General features: G+C 43.0%; 1 protein-coding gene across 2 annotated transcripts; it reads right to left on the bottom strand.

The window, feature by feature from the left end:
- Positions 1-942: 942 nt before the first annotated feature.
- On the bottom strand, positions 943-11,519 carry zdhhc1 (zDHHC palmitoyltransferase 1). Of its 2 annotated transcripts, XM_077000102.1 has the most exons (12): positions 10,840-11,519; positions 10,147-10,407; positions 9,783-9,958; positions 9,013-9,114; positions 8,476-8,603; positions 8,126-8,281; positions 7,204-7,325; positions 5,680-5,768; positions 4,025-4,139; positions 3,674-3,776; positions 2,003-2,037; positions 1,588-1,893 (listed from the first exon to the last, which is right to left on the bottom strand). In XM_077000102.1, the coding sequence occupies exons 2-12, from the start codon at positions 10,363-10,365 to the stop codon at positions 1,726-1,728; spliced, it is 1,413 nt and encodes a 470-aa protein (XP_076856217.1). In that variant the 5' UTR covers positions 10,366-10,407; positions 10,840-11,519; the 3' UTR covers positions 1,588-1,725. The 2 variants fall into 2 exon arrangements, with proteins under 2 accessions (XP_076856208.1, XP_076856217.1); XM_077000093.1 differs by having other exon boundaries at positions 943-2,037.
- Between the last annotated feature and the right edge of the window lie 3,734 nt (positions 11,520-15,253).

Raw genomic sequence — 15,253 nt, 5'->3', positions numbered from 1 at the left:
GCCTAAGAGGAAGGTGAGTCCAGCCATGTGGTATTCAAGCCCCTGCCTTCCGGAATGGGATATTTGTGTGTTAGTAGTGTGTTGCCATAGGAACAGTGCAACGCTTGAGAAGAAAAGGATGTTGACTTACCAGGAGAAAAAATAATAAAATCCAGACTTGCATACTTTAGACTTGCTGTGAGTACCTCTGCATACTTAACGTTGCTGTGAACATGTTTGCATGCCTTTAGGAATTTGGGCAATTATTGCCTGTGTGAAGTGGCATTTGCATTTGTCCTGCTCTCTGATCACAGCAGATGGGCAACAGAGCAGGTGGCAAACGTGAGCGGCAAGAACACGTTTGCTTTAATCGCGGGCGTAGACGTAAAAAACATGACACAGCTTCAGCGGACTGACACATGAACGGGGTACACAAGAGCAAATTCTATACAAACATGGGTCTGGACAACATGAAAAACACCTTCTTCTCTCTTCTGCACCAGGAATATTTACGTTTTGTTAAATTTTTTTTATATCTATATATATATATATAAAAAAAAAGAAGTTTATATATTGGCGATAAGGAGCATCTTGGCAGTGGTCAATGCTGTGCATTTTTGAGGCCAGTGTATGTCCATTAAAATGCAAGTGAATTCCTAACAAGGTAAGCATGCTTAGAACTGCTCATCACCTGTGCAGGTGTGCAGACTACTGCAGGACTGGGTAGAAACTGCAAAAGTGTAAAATGTTCTTTAGAGTTGAAGCATAAAAGTATGTTTTCTATAGATAACAGGTTACAGATTCATATTAACATATTTCTGGTAATATTAATATGTCTGGTAGTCATTAATAATAGTAATGTTTGCTGACTCTTAATATTCAGTTTTTTCTTGAATATCTGTACATGTATGGTGACAAAATGTGCACAAAATTTGACCATTTAACATTCAATATGAATAAATAGTTCTGTAAAAAAAAAAAAATAACTGTGATAAAAATGAAACCATAAAAATTCAATTGCTCAATGCTACAGAGAAGTTACATTAAAATTTACTGAAATAAATGAAAAGCGAAATATCCAAATTGCAATTTTCAGCTGAACTGTCTTCGGTCCTCCATTCAACAGTGTTTGCATAGCTTACTTGCGGCTTACAGTGCTACATGCGAGACTGTAGTGCATCTGAGAGTGTACTGGATCTGAGAGTGTAGTGGACTGTACTGGATCTGAGAGTGTAGTACATCTGAGAGTGTACTGGATCTGAGAGTGTAGTACATCTGAGAGTGTACTGGATCTGAGAGTGTAGTGGACTGTACTGGATCTGAGAGTGTAGTACATCTGAGAGTGTAATAGACAGCACTGGATCTGAGAGTGTAGTGGACTGCACTGGATCTGAGAGTGTAGTGGACTGTATTCTTTTCCATTTCAGAAGCAGCTTGTCAGTTTGGTTTATAAGCTTCCAGAGCAGTAAGGACTAAGGTGGGGTGGTCCAACCCGGACGAGCCCTGGCTAGGGCAGCTGCTCCTATGCCAGCGGGGTGTTTGCTCTGGAGGAGAGCCTGTGCTCCTCCTTGCTCCTCCTCTTACTCGTATGCGTGCGTTTCCCAGCAGATCTGGGCCTGTCCTCCACTCTGGTTCCCCCTAGAGCCACGGAGGTCTCTCCGCTCGCTCGGCTGACGAACACACGGGTGTTCTGTGAGGCCATCTCGAACTCCTGCTCCGCACCCTTTCGACTGAGGGCCTGCCTCTTCATTCTGATCTGTGGAGAAGGCAGGGGCTGGGGAGCCATGGCAGGAAACAAAGCACACTGGGTAGAAGAGGAGTGGGCCGCGGTGGTGAAGTGGGCCAGTGTGGGTGCCCCGGTAAGGGTGGTGGTGCCCAGGCGTGCCAGTGGCACAGGGATCTCCTCCAGGGACTCTGCGGAATCAGAATGGTACTCAGCTGGGGGTCCGGACGCCTGCACGGCAGCCAACGGGGGCAAGGTCACCCGCAGAGGGAATGTTGGGAACGGGAGGCGTTGGCTTACGGAAGAGGACACAGTGGCAGCGGCTACAGTGGCCTCTAAACACCAGGACACACAAGGACACAAGGTAGACGCATCACCACACATCCACATAACTCGCACATATTGTTACGCAAAAACACTCAATAAGGCTAATACACCAACACAGAATAGAACCAGTAGAAAAATTCTAAGGTGCATGGGAGTCTAAAAAACAGACATCATGTTCCTAGATTGGTACCATCCCAATAACTGAATTCCAACAAACCTGCGCACCTAATCAGATCAGGTTTCAAACTAAACTCTGGCAGGTAGTGAATCTCTGGGACCAGAGCTGGGTGTCCCTGGTTTGACTAAGGGTTAGAGGTGTGAGATCCACTTGACTAAGGGTTAGAGGTGTGAGATCCACTTTACTAGGGGTTAGAGGTGTGAGATCCACTTGACTAAGGGTTAGAGGTGTGAGATCCATTTGACTAAGGGTTAGAGGTGTGAGATCCACTTTACTTGGGGTTAGAGGTGTGAGATCCACTTTACTTGGGGTTAGAGGTGTGAGATCCACTTGACTAGGGGTTAGAGGTGTGAGATTCACTTGACTAGGGGTTAGAGGTGTGAGATCCACTTGACTAGGGGTTAGAGGTGTGAGATCCACTTGACTAGGGGTTAGAGGTGTGAGATCCATTTGACTAGGGGTTAGAGGTGTGAGATCCACTTGACTAAGGGTTAGAGGTGTGAGGTCCACTCGATACAACCCCACTCAGGAGAGCAGTACAGAACACACACTCAGACATGACTAGGAAGTGAAGGTGGTTCACTAGCTAAACACGATTCAGCACACAGAACTATGCAAACCTCGAGTGCCTCGATGCTCAGATAAAACAGCTTCAATGAGGAACATAACTACTACACAGCACAGTGATGTGCAGAGTGAATAACGCGTGGATGAACAGCAGCTACCTGCTACACTATCGTTTTTTTATTGACCATTTTGTCTGGGATTAGCACAAGTACAACATCAGATGATATTTTGACTATGTTCTTAATTGATCACAATGATTAAGGACCATAGTTACTGAGTGCCATGATGCAAACATGACCAAGTGCAGTCCAGCTATTTACCAAAAACAACAAAGGAAAATGGTGCATTTTAGAAGTTTATCTGGGAACCATGAAGTTAAGCACTTAAGTTCTGAAGTATTTAAGGCTTGGACCCCAAAGACAGATTGTCAAAATGTAAATAATAATTCTTACCTTTAATTCTTAATATGTCAATACATTTCCCTGTGTACAAGATCATTTTTCCCATAGAAACATATCCATTATCACTGTATAACATGCACTTTGGCCCAGTGTGTGTTATTAGCTCTTCCCTACAGGTGTGGTAGTGTATGTTTGGGTCTTATCTTAGAAACATGGAGGAAAAGTGAAAAGGGAAATATGGCTCTGGCCTAAGTTTGCATGGCTTGCGCAGCCATTAAGGTTGTTTAACATTAAATATTAGCTGATCCTGTAACTGTGCACGTGTGTGTGTGTGTGTGTGCGTGTGTGTGTGTGTGTGTGCGTGCGTGTGTGCGTGCGTGCGTGTGTGTGTGTGTGTGTGTGTGTGCGTGCGTGCGTGCGTGCGCGTGTGTGTGTGTGTGTGTGTGTGTGTGTGTGTGTGTGTGTGTGTGTGTGTGTGTGTGTGTGTGTGTGTGTTACCGTGCTCAGCAGAGTGCTGGGCTGTGGCTCTGCTGGCGGTCGTCTCCGTGACGCGGTCGTTTATAATTTCTGCTGGAGATTTTCGTGTTTTCTTCTTTTTTTTCTAGAAAAGAGACATGGAACATAAACCCAGACAGAACCAGTGGAGTTGGGGCCAGTAAACCTGGATCACAGCCACACACAACAAGAGCTGGAGGATAAATGTGACTGTGACCTGCCCCCTCTGAAGTCTTCTAGACACATGCTAAAAGAAGGGGTCTGTACAACTCGAGTACAGCCGGACAGCACTACTCTAGACACTCTGTGTGTATGTGTGTGTGTGTGTGTGTGTGTGGCCACTGCCGGACTAACCTGTGTGTTTTTGCGGGGACAAGGTGCTGCTTGCTGCTCTGCAGGAACGTTTGGGAGGAGCTGGTCTACAGCTCTTCTCTCAGGTGAGCTTCTGATCCTGCCGTTACCGTACAACCTGCATGCACACATACAAACACACACTCTTCACACAGCTACAAAGCAAATAGACTTGGCAGTGAGCACATAATTAAAATATAATGTTCTATCAGTTACTGTGGCTGATTATTGAAGGTCAACATCATGCCAAATAGCTCCCACATACTATCCCACATAGCGAGGTAATCAACATCGCATTCTCCACTAAACAGAACCCAGCTTGAGCAAACATATTGAGGCCAAATTTAACTTCACTGCATGTGTAAACTGAAGATGCACAACCACATTTCAGCCCTATAATCCGAAGAGCATTATTGCTGTGAAACAAAATAACCTCCTAACATGTTGGTCTCAAATTGCCTAAACTTTCCCCTGCCTTCTGTTTGTGGGTTGAAAATGTTCCGCTACACTCAGGTGACCTTACCTGCTACACAAGACATTTTACGACCTTAAACAAGTTCCAATAAACTCCCACCAGGCAGATCACTGGGCACTGCAGACAGGTAACTCAGAACTTGAACTTAAATTTATTACAGATGTATATTTATGTTTATATAATTTTACAAGACATGTTTAGCAAGCCTAGAACAGCGGGCATGAACATTTTATTAGACTAAAAATTCTAATAAATTCTAAAACAGCATAAAATTACCTTTAGCCTTCATCTTATCTAGTGGAATGTGTACGCACCAGCTTTCATACACAGCCATTAGAAAACAGGTAAAGTGGAATTATGAGCATATGGTTGAATACATCTCTCCCTTCACTGAAGCACTAAACACTCGCCGTGTAAGGATTGTGTGTGGGAACACAGTGTCACAGGCGGCACGAGAGACCCGACGCTCTTACAGTCTGTGCTCCCAAAGGAAGGGAAAACTGATATGTGCCTGATCCGCACTGTAGGAGACTGCACACTTATGCACACCCCCATCACTGTGACAATCCAGTCTTACCCATGAATGCATTTTAACTCCTGTGTAAAGGTCTTCACTGATCGGGTACATGCCCCAACAGAAGGACCTAATGGCATAACTGGCTACACACAATAAAATAATATAACCTGCAATTCCATGAGTCATTATAGCAAAAAGAAAACAGCAGACCGTAAAGCCCTGGTGCTTTCAGTGGGGTGTGTGAAGGATTTGAGCTGAGCTTGCAGGAATCTCACGGATTTGAGGAGACTTGGCGTATTCAGTGAGAACAAAGGCAGAGAGCTCGTAAAACCGCTGGGAAGGAGAATCCTGCTCGTTAATCCTGTTTGTTAATCCTGTTCTATGTTCACATGTGCACTGACCATTACTGCTTCCTCCAGTTCGCTGTTCATTCGAGACAATTGGGGGTTTTCAGAAGAACTGACGGCAGTTTCCTTTTTCTTATTGTAACAGCCCTTTTCAATAAGATAAGTCTGCATGTCTATCAGTGGGAGTTCTCCACAGAAAATCTTTTTAGTTACTATAGACTCCATCTTGGCCCGGGGGCCCCATCTATCTGTGGGAGGGTGGCAGGGTCACACTGATGTAGAGTCACACCGGCGTGGTAGAGGTGAGAAATACTCTTACTCAGCACGGCTGTGAGAGCTCACGGCAGTAGAAACCTCCAGCTCCATCTCAGGATTGGTGTAGCCGAGAGTACCCGAGTGGTTCACGTCCTGTAAGAAAGAAAGAGGGAACAGTGCCAGCGTGTGTATGTGTGAGGGAGAGAGAGAGCGAGAATGAGTGACAGGCAGGCGTTACCAGCATAAAGTCCATGATCACTCAGAATGAACTGACTTCTGTCACTGACCACCCAGTGTGTTTGGCACAGAGAGGTGCTGTGTGGCCCACGGAAGCCTGCATGCACTCAGCAGCCAGTCCTGTCCCCCCTGTGCCTGTCACACCGTTACTGCAGTAAAACAACCCACCAAGAAGGGAGGGGGGCCCAGAACCAACAGACTGGCCAGGGTGTGAAGTCATTAGAAAGTGTGTCCCATCTGCAGTGTCTGACTAATTGTGTTTACATGCGTCACTGCTATGAACTAGTGTACGCGTGTATATTGTGCCCTCATGATACTGCACGTGCGTGTGTCCGCGCCGACACCGTAACCATCTGCTCAACACGCTTATGTAGACCCGGAGATGGATGACATCATCGATACACCCACACACGCCTCCCTCCTCACACTGACGTGTCAGAAAAATGACAAAAACGCCTCAGCTACACACGTCGCTAAGGCACACGCAGAAAACACTCCCACAGAGTCACCAAGTTCAAGATTGACAAGCATTTACACCGAAAATCTACACCGTGAACACGTTTCATTTATTCTTGTGTACACCGGCAGACGCAGACGCAGACACACTGCTGCAGCAGTCAAATTCAAGTTTCCACTGCGGATACAAACAGAGTATTTTGTCGCTGCACTCTCCTCTTTCCAAATGTCGCACCACTGTTCATCCTGCAGAGGGAAGTGACCTAACGGTGTGTGTACTCTTTTCCCATGGTGCACTGTGACATCAGCGTGCCACCCGGGTGAGATGTTCGGCCGCCCCACAGCAAACCCTTTCTGGGAACAAGCTGGCCGCCAACCACGCAGACACCCGTTACGATGAATCAAAACAGTCAGGTTGCCATGCGCCAACTCCCAACCCACCACCCCAGACAACAGTATCCATGGGTAACACATGCCATGTTTAGTTATTTAAATGTAGCATTGAGCTTTAAAGGGCAACAATTTGCACAGTAAAGATATCTTTCACCTTGGTCTCATCACTCACGTGTGTCTTGTTTTCAAAGCAGAAGCTTGATTCACAACCTTGATGAACACCAAAACAAACCAAAAACCCTGGATCAGGCTCAAAGGCCTGATTTAAGATTTAAAGATGAAGTGCCTAAAAGCAGTGAAACCCATAATCAACCCATGAAGACAGGTCTCAATTTTCAGTAGATTAAGAATGAATTATTCCCACTGAGACTGATAATCAAAGTGGCCTTAGAAGAAACAATAAACAAACAAAAACTGAGGCGTAGACCTCAAATGGACTTCAGCAGGTAAACAGGCCCCGAGTATCTGGCCCTGTGTGCATGTGTTATTGTCTTGTTTCTACCTTGTGGAGTTTCATGGTGGGCAGCCCAGCGTCCCTCCCTGAAGGGCCCTTGTGCGGATCCCCCGTCTCCTGCCGATGCCTCTGCCGGATTATATAGTCATATGTGCTCAGCCGATTCCACACTAAGAGAGGAAAGATTCAAAACAACATTGCACCTTCACTGACTTTTGCCCACTTTATGAGTTTTTTGTTTGTTTCTTCTGATCTGAAAACAAAACTACCAGTATATGAACATGCTAACATCCCTGCAAGGAAACAAGAAACAAAAATAGCTCTTTCGCCACCTAGTGGTATACAGAATGTTTATTTAACGTATGTAACATTTTTTAAATGCAAATATACCACCTTATATTAGTGGTACCCAGTACTTCTGGCTTCTGTTATCTAATACTTCCACTCACATAAAACACCTGCCTTGAAGAAGCTTAATTTCAGAATTTAACCTGAAGCACTTTTACAGATACTCCAAAGCCCTTTCATAGATACTCCAAAGCCCTTTTATAGATACTCCAAAGCAGACGCTCAAATATTACCCAGCTCATTATAAATGAAAACGTCTGCTTGCCAGAACTCTGGCATGTCTGACCACCAGTAAAATATCACCTGCGAAATGCAAGTTTTTTCTTTCTAAACAGTATTGCAGAAATGTCAGGTCTCTTCATCATGAAGAGATACTGCAAAGTTTGTGTTTGCCACTGATCTCAGAACAGTGCTCCTTTGAAGAGATCTGACTGAAGAGCTCCCGAAACAGTGTGACAGTGCTCACACCTGCACAGGTATACCATGTCATGACATTGTTCAGCATCAAGGCCACATTCAGCGTCATGACAACGTTAGGCCAGAGTGTGTTTAATACACATCTGGGCTATGGCTACAGGCTTCCAGCGTGTGGCAGACCAGGGTGGGAAGGGGCAGGGCTCACTCAGGTAGACGTGGAAACAGAGCAGGTGACCGAGCAGGAGGGAGGAGAGTAGCCCCAGGACAATGGTCACCCCTGCCAGGACCGGGACGGCTGGACCTGACGTGGAGACAGGAGCCACAGGCAGGAAGACAAACCACACCACAGATTCATTCTTCACTGAGAGAGAGAGAGAGAGACACACACACACACACACACAGACACACACAGACACACACACAGAGAGAACAATATTTCTTAAAAGGTTTAAGAAGGTCACTGACTGCACACAGATAATTATCGTCTTCATGTACGCTGTAATGCAGTACAGTACAATATACGGTATGCAACATAACACCAGAACCTTTTCTTACCTTGCTCAAAGTGTTTGTCTGATCGTAGCTTTGATGGATCCAAGAAGAACTCGATAAAAACGTAGCTGGCAATGATCACAACTAAGAATATGCCCAGCAGAGCCGATATGACACTGTTCAGAAAGAGCCTGCAAAGACAAGGACAAAACAGTCAACCAATTAGCAAACATCCCAGTTTCAACAAAACCCTCATTAAACCCAAATTAAATCCACTGCCTAAGACAGCTATATTCCTATCTAATACCTGCACATGCGAACCATTTTACTTGCACCACAATGAGCAATAATGTAGTTTAGCTCATGACATAAGGCTGCTGATGAGGCCTTTTGACAGGGTTTGTAGTTATGAGCCTTTTGTCACTGTGTAACAGGAGTGTTTTCCCCGTGCTGTAGACAACATGTCAAGCTAACAAGGCATGTTGAGAAAATGCCCATCTGCCCTGACCTACTTTAACGAAACGGAACATACTACATATTTATTATTCATAATGGAAATATTCAAAATAAGAGCCCTTAAATGTGCACAAGGAACCTCACCAGTAGTTTCTGCTGCCCACACAGTTGTTCAGCCATCGACAGTGGTGATCGAATCTAGCCACACATTTATTACAAGCACTGCAGTGCTTGGACTTTGGACCACTAAAAACAACAAAGAAATAGCACCATTAAATGCTAATGGTGACATGGAGGTGAACTCTTAACAGGGACAGTCATAGAAGTGATATCAGCTGGTTGCCCTCATCCAACAGCCTGTTCTGACAAAGGGCTCCTTGAAACTGCTCCCTTTCAGAACATACCTGCACTAATGTGTTTTTAAATCCAGATTAAAATCATGGTTAGCTGTTAAGAATGACCTACATGTAGCTTACATTCATTTTATTTTATATCCATCATTTTATATCCATTTTATTTCAATATATGCAATAAAAATAGATGCAAAACAATTTTAATTATTATTTTCATTATTATTATCATCTATATGCATAAACATAAACTTCATCCAAGCTATGGCAGTTATTTGCTGGCCTACAAACTCTTAGGACAGCCCGGACAATGAAGGATGAAGAACAGAGTCTGTTCTACAGTATTAGGCCAATACGATCAATACCAATATAGCAAACACATGTATATCAATACTGCTATAACAGACATTAAATGGCATTTCCATGGAAACCTGTGTTCCAAACCCCCCTACTTTAATGCATGGAACACCATGCTTGTGTTGTTCAAAATGTCTCCACTACGTCACAACCTCTGCTGCTGTACCATCCTGTGTGAGTGAGTGGCCAGGAACTCACAACACTTACACGTCAACCTCACAGAGGTAGCAGTGGCAGTTCTCGATGACATGTGCATGTTTGGTGCGGTCAAAAACAGGCACGGGCCCCTTGTAGCTCTTCGCCCTGACGTTGTAGTCTGCTGGGTCGACGGAGACGGCGGACACGTGCACAAACAGGTGGCAGACAAACATCACGCCCGTACACTGGTCACTGGGTTAAAGACAGAGACCTTTAGCGAGGTGGACGAGTCTGAACACCGAGCTAGGCTACCGAACGCACTCTCACACTCACTAACACGCATCCTTGGCCACATTTACACAACAGTCGGTCCAGGGGTAGATGTTGCAAACGAACGGGCGAACAAACTCTTAGCATTCACTGCAAAGGATACAATGTAGCCCGCTGGGATCCAGTACGATGGCAGCAGTGGGACAAGCACGCCGAACCCCGCGACTGCAAAGTAGACGTACAGGAACCAGGCCAGCAGCTGGAAGGGATGTGGAGGCCAGCTCCAACCGTTCGTCCGGGAGCACAGCGGCAGGTCGGCCCGTCTCGGCTCTCCATCGCTCACTGGGGCGGTGCGGTTGGGGTTCCTGCCGCACACGTCCATGGGTGGGTGGAGTAGCCGTCTTCTCCCGCCACTGAGACAGTGCTACAACACAGAGGGATCACTGCTTGCACTTCACCTGAACATACGGTCATATGAGCCCCTGTGCAAGGGTGTTCATGCTGGATACATGTGATTTTGGACTTGATCTGCTGAACACATCGCTTTGAAAATCTATTTCCCCCAGTGAAACAGGTAAAATCACAAATAATAAAATAACATAAAAGCCAACCACTTTAAATGGAACATGTGATGCTTTTAATCAACATCAAACTGAAAAACATTGTCAACTTCAATTAAGTTTTGGAATAAGTAGTCTAAAACAAACGTAAATGAAAGTGAAGAACCACATTTATGGTCTAAAGCCTTTAAGCCCCTTTTCATCATACCTGATTATTCATCATTATCCACAACTTCTTTCACATCTATACGTACCAGGGTTATAAATACAACTCGATAGCAGGCTATAAAACTCACCTAGGGGTTTATTGACTGATGGTTGCACATCCGAATGAGCTCGGTCCAGTCCACATCATCATCGCCCGGGTCTCCTCACGTCTCCATCCCGGACGCCACACACTACTAGTGCACTTATGCACTAGTAACACAGCCCAGCACGCTGTGCTCAGATCGCCATTCTCTGCATTTAGCGCTATCGGTGCATTTCTTCTTTGTGAAAAAGCCAAACATCTGCGCACTGCTTGTCCATAATAAAGCGCTTACTCGTGGAATTAACACCACACACGTTTAAGGGTGTACAGGTAAGCGACGGTAACGCCAGAGGAGACTTCACTGCTTAAACAGCGACGCACAGACACCTCACCACCTCACTGGGGAGCACCCAACTGTAACGACACTGTGGGTAAAACCAAAGATGTTCAGAGTGATGAACGACACTCAACAAACTAACCGCTTCAAAGTAACGGAGCCCCGTACACGCCAATGAGACGCACACCGCCTCTTATTACAAGAAAATCACACCCAAGTACATAGAAGTATACATCGAGGTTTGTTTCTGCCTATTATACCCCTGCGGCGTATGTGTCACATATAAACGCATCCGAAATACCATAAACTCGAGTATCGTTACAATTTTTAACAAGAAAAATGTGTCCAACACATATGATCGGGATAGAGATAATGGGTATGAATGCGATTTGACAAAGATACATCCGGGAAATTAATGACGGCATCTCCTTTTCAAAATAAAAGTTTAAGTTATTGACCAGTTAATGTTTGCGTTAATATCAATAAAAATATTGACAGGTTGATTACAGTTTTTCTCGATTGTTTACACACATTGTCTGAAAGCATGCCTCATACTCTCAAAACTCTACACACAAATCAGAAAAACACACACACAATGGGCAAAACCCCTCAGTTCTCTTTCAAAATGAAACTTTACAGTCAGAACAATATTATATCTTCTCAAAATGGTATTTTGTTCTCAGATGACACACACAAACCATCATATGAATAGACATTTATAACAACTGGTTGAACACTGATGTGCTCAATGTAAAACACTATGATGAATGGAAAACACTTCTTCTCCATTCATCATAATGACTTAGGCCTTTTTTGTGCAGTGTTACACTTACTACAGACAGGAAATACATAAGTGCATTGTAAAATATTTTAGAATAGTGTTTTTATACTCAGAACACACATATACAGTAACAAATATATTTTATTTTTTCCCACAAAAGCAATGTACACAGTGTACATCCCACCCAACACAAAGTTGCACATACAGTGGTCTACATACACAACAACAGAAGAGTTTACTATATACAGTTACAATTACAGTAAAAAAAAACTATGTTGCATACAATGGCACGCTGGCCAATGATATTCCTTCCCCTCCTTCGTCCGTCTTTTTGTGAGGTTGAATCCAACCTCATCAATGAAGATGAATTGGTGCTCCACTGCATCTACCTCTAGCTCAAAGATTCTCTGAAACACACATGACAGTATCAGAAATAGACATGGAGGAGTCACTATTGTGAAGCACAATCATTATGATTACAATACTGAAATATGTTTAATTTATACAGTGTTGAGGGGATACATCAGTTGTGAGATTGTATAGGGCTTACTTGCACATAGTTATATTTCAGTTCTTTGACTCTTTCTGAATTTCGTTCAAAAGGCATCCACAGATTATTTCTGCGCAAGACACGGTCCAGCGTTGATAATCTCACCCTATCAATATTTTGAAATATCTCGTTGTTTTCTATTATTTTTCTTTGTATTTTCCATAATGTTATGGCATTATTTTCTAGGACCATGTTCAGGATTTCAGTTTCCTATTCAGGAGACAAAAGACGTTTCCGTCCACCTCATGTTGGTAACCATTCAGTTCTGCAATACAAATAGTAAAATACTGTAAATACTGTGTAGGAACACAAAGTAGGAATACATTTCCCAAATACTTGAAACATACTTTATATTTACAGTCCTACAGAACAGTCCACAGGCAATACTGTACTCATTGAGTACTGTATTGATATGCAGTACTGCAGTTTCCTACTGAGAGTTGATTTCTTACCTGTTCTCATTACGGAAAGTCCGGATGATGGATGCTACAGTGTACCTACTCACATTTGGCTGTACTCTTTGCCCAGCCTTCCTCATTGTTAGACCATAGACCACATGGTCAACCAAAGTGGCTGGGATCTCATCAGAGATTACGGTCCTTGGCCTTCCTCATCCTCGTCCTCCTCCTCTTGCTCTCACTCCTCTGGCTCTCCCTCTGTTTCCGCTGTTGGCATCCATTGCTCCAAAACAGAAGAGCTCACCACCAACAGAAGAGCTTTTGCCATTTTATGCTAAAGCTCTGATTGCTGGTTGTACACATGTGTGACAGGTGTTTGCTGATATGATGAGTCAGTGTGCATAGTAGGACAATTAACTTTAGAATTTTGAATAACAGTGTGTTCCTTGTGAAAACAAGAGATTTTCTTCATGAAAATTATGCCAAATGCAGAAAATTGTGTGTAGTGTTTTGAAAAAAGTGTGTTTTAGAACTGCAATTTGAGTGTAAAGCAGGAATTGTGCTTGTAGTTTAGTAGAATTGGTTCAGGGGGTTGGTGCAATAGTTACATGTTGTGGTCATTGTGTCTCAATTACCAGCATTAGTGTGTTAACAATCGAGAAAAACTGTAAGTACTATTTCTTTGTGTGAAAACATTGAAAGTCTTTTTTCAGTCATTTTTCTCGATTCTAGAGAATTCTGATACGATGCCTCAACGTTCAAAAGTGGTACATCATTTTCAAAAACCAACAAGAACTTTGAAAAGGTTGAATTAAACACTGTATTGAACAGTGATGTCAGTAACGCGTTACTTACGCGTTACTTAGTAACGTGTTCTCTAACCTTACTACTTTTTTCAGTAACGAGTAATATAACGGGTTACTATTTGCAGTCCAGTAATCCAAATAACTGTGCGTTATTATTTTAATTTTCCTTAGTAAAATATATATTTTTGCTTTCTTCTTGGCTCAGTTACACTTTTGCGTCTGACCATAGCGCTCGACTCCGCACGCTGCGCGTGAACCTGTGAGAGCGCGAGCGCGTTCATGTCATTCTGTGCAGTGTTGTCCGTAACGATATGTGGTAGTATAAAGAAACACCCCTCAAAAACGGGAGAATGAACATTTACCTGACGAACTTTAATGTTGCATTGTGTTCCAGGTTTGAAAAGTGCTGGAATTTTGGCTAACGTGCTTTTAAATGCTTGAAATTGGTATTGTATTTCGTTTAACATCAAATAGCTGTCTGACTGAATAGTTACATTTACATTTACATTTATGGCATTTGGCAGATGCCAAGTTCGCTTGTATTACGTTTACAAATACATTTACAAATAATACCGCGCAGCGACACAAACGTAATGTCAGGAGATATATTATTTTAATGTCATGAGATACATTGTTACTGTTCCCGAAATGATGTTCCAGTAATCAGTAATCGGATTACTTTTTCAAGGTAACTTAGCCATCACTGGTCTTGAAATATAATTATGTCCTCAGACTATAGCATGAAGTTTCATAGTGAGTTTTTAGGTATTGTTGTATTGTGTGGATCAGTCCAGCAGATGGCAGTAACGTTCTACAAATAGGTAAAGAACAATCACGGAGATGTACAAATAATGAGACAAAGTTTTACTTGTCTGTTAAAGGTCCACGAGTCAAAATGTTGTGGTGCTTGTATTTCAATAAAAGTTAATCTCAAATGTCCTCAATTTAACTGAGCAACTCATCAGATTTAGCAGTATGCAAGACTTGCGTATTGATTCTGCTTGAATGTTTACAATATAAAAATGTATAATTTACATTTATAATGTTGAAGTAATAAAGAAGAAAAGAAGAAGAAGAAAATGAACCATTAAGTCCAGGAAGCCAGGAGTCCAGGAAATGTGCTTGTATTTTATAGGAAGGTGAATGGTGTCATGGACAGGATTTTATTGGATTATTCTGCCATTTTTATAGAATAGTAAAGGAAATATGAAATTTTACACATTACACAGATAATTATCATGGTATTTAAAGTATTATTGAACTCTGAGTTTAGTTATGTGACAGTAATGGCCAACTTGAGTCACAGAGGGGCGGGTAGCAACAGAATGCACGCAACAGTCTTAAGTAATTAGGATACAAAAAAGTAAACTGTTTCCATTAGAATTACAGATAAAAGACAGTGACTGGTGTGCTTGCCCAAGGTTCATTTTGGGTCATTTGCTGCAGCCCCATTCATTGTTCGGCTGGAAACACCCAAGCATTTGTGAGGTTACTCGTTTTCCTTTAGTTAGCGTACACATTGCTGTATGAGTTCTGACAGCTTTGTTTATTTGTTTGTTTATTCATTCATGCGACATGAGAATTTTAT

The sequence above is a fragment of the Brachyhypopomus gauderio genome, chromosome 1, assembly GCF_052324685.1.
Source record: "Brachyhypopomus gauderio isolate BG-103 chromosome 1, BGAUD_0.2, whole genome shotgun sequence".
Lineage (NCBI taxonomy): Eukaryota > Metazoa > Chordata > Actinopteri > Gymnotiformes > Hypopomidae > Brachyhypopomus > Brachyhypopomus gauderio.
The sequence above is the reverse complement of the archived record's forward strand: the minus strand, read 5'-3'. Positions and strand labels throughout refer to the sequence as shown.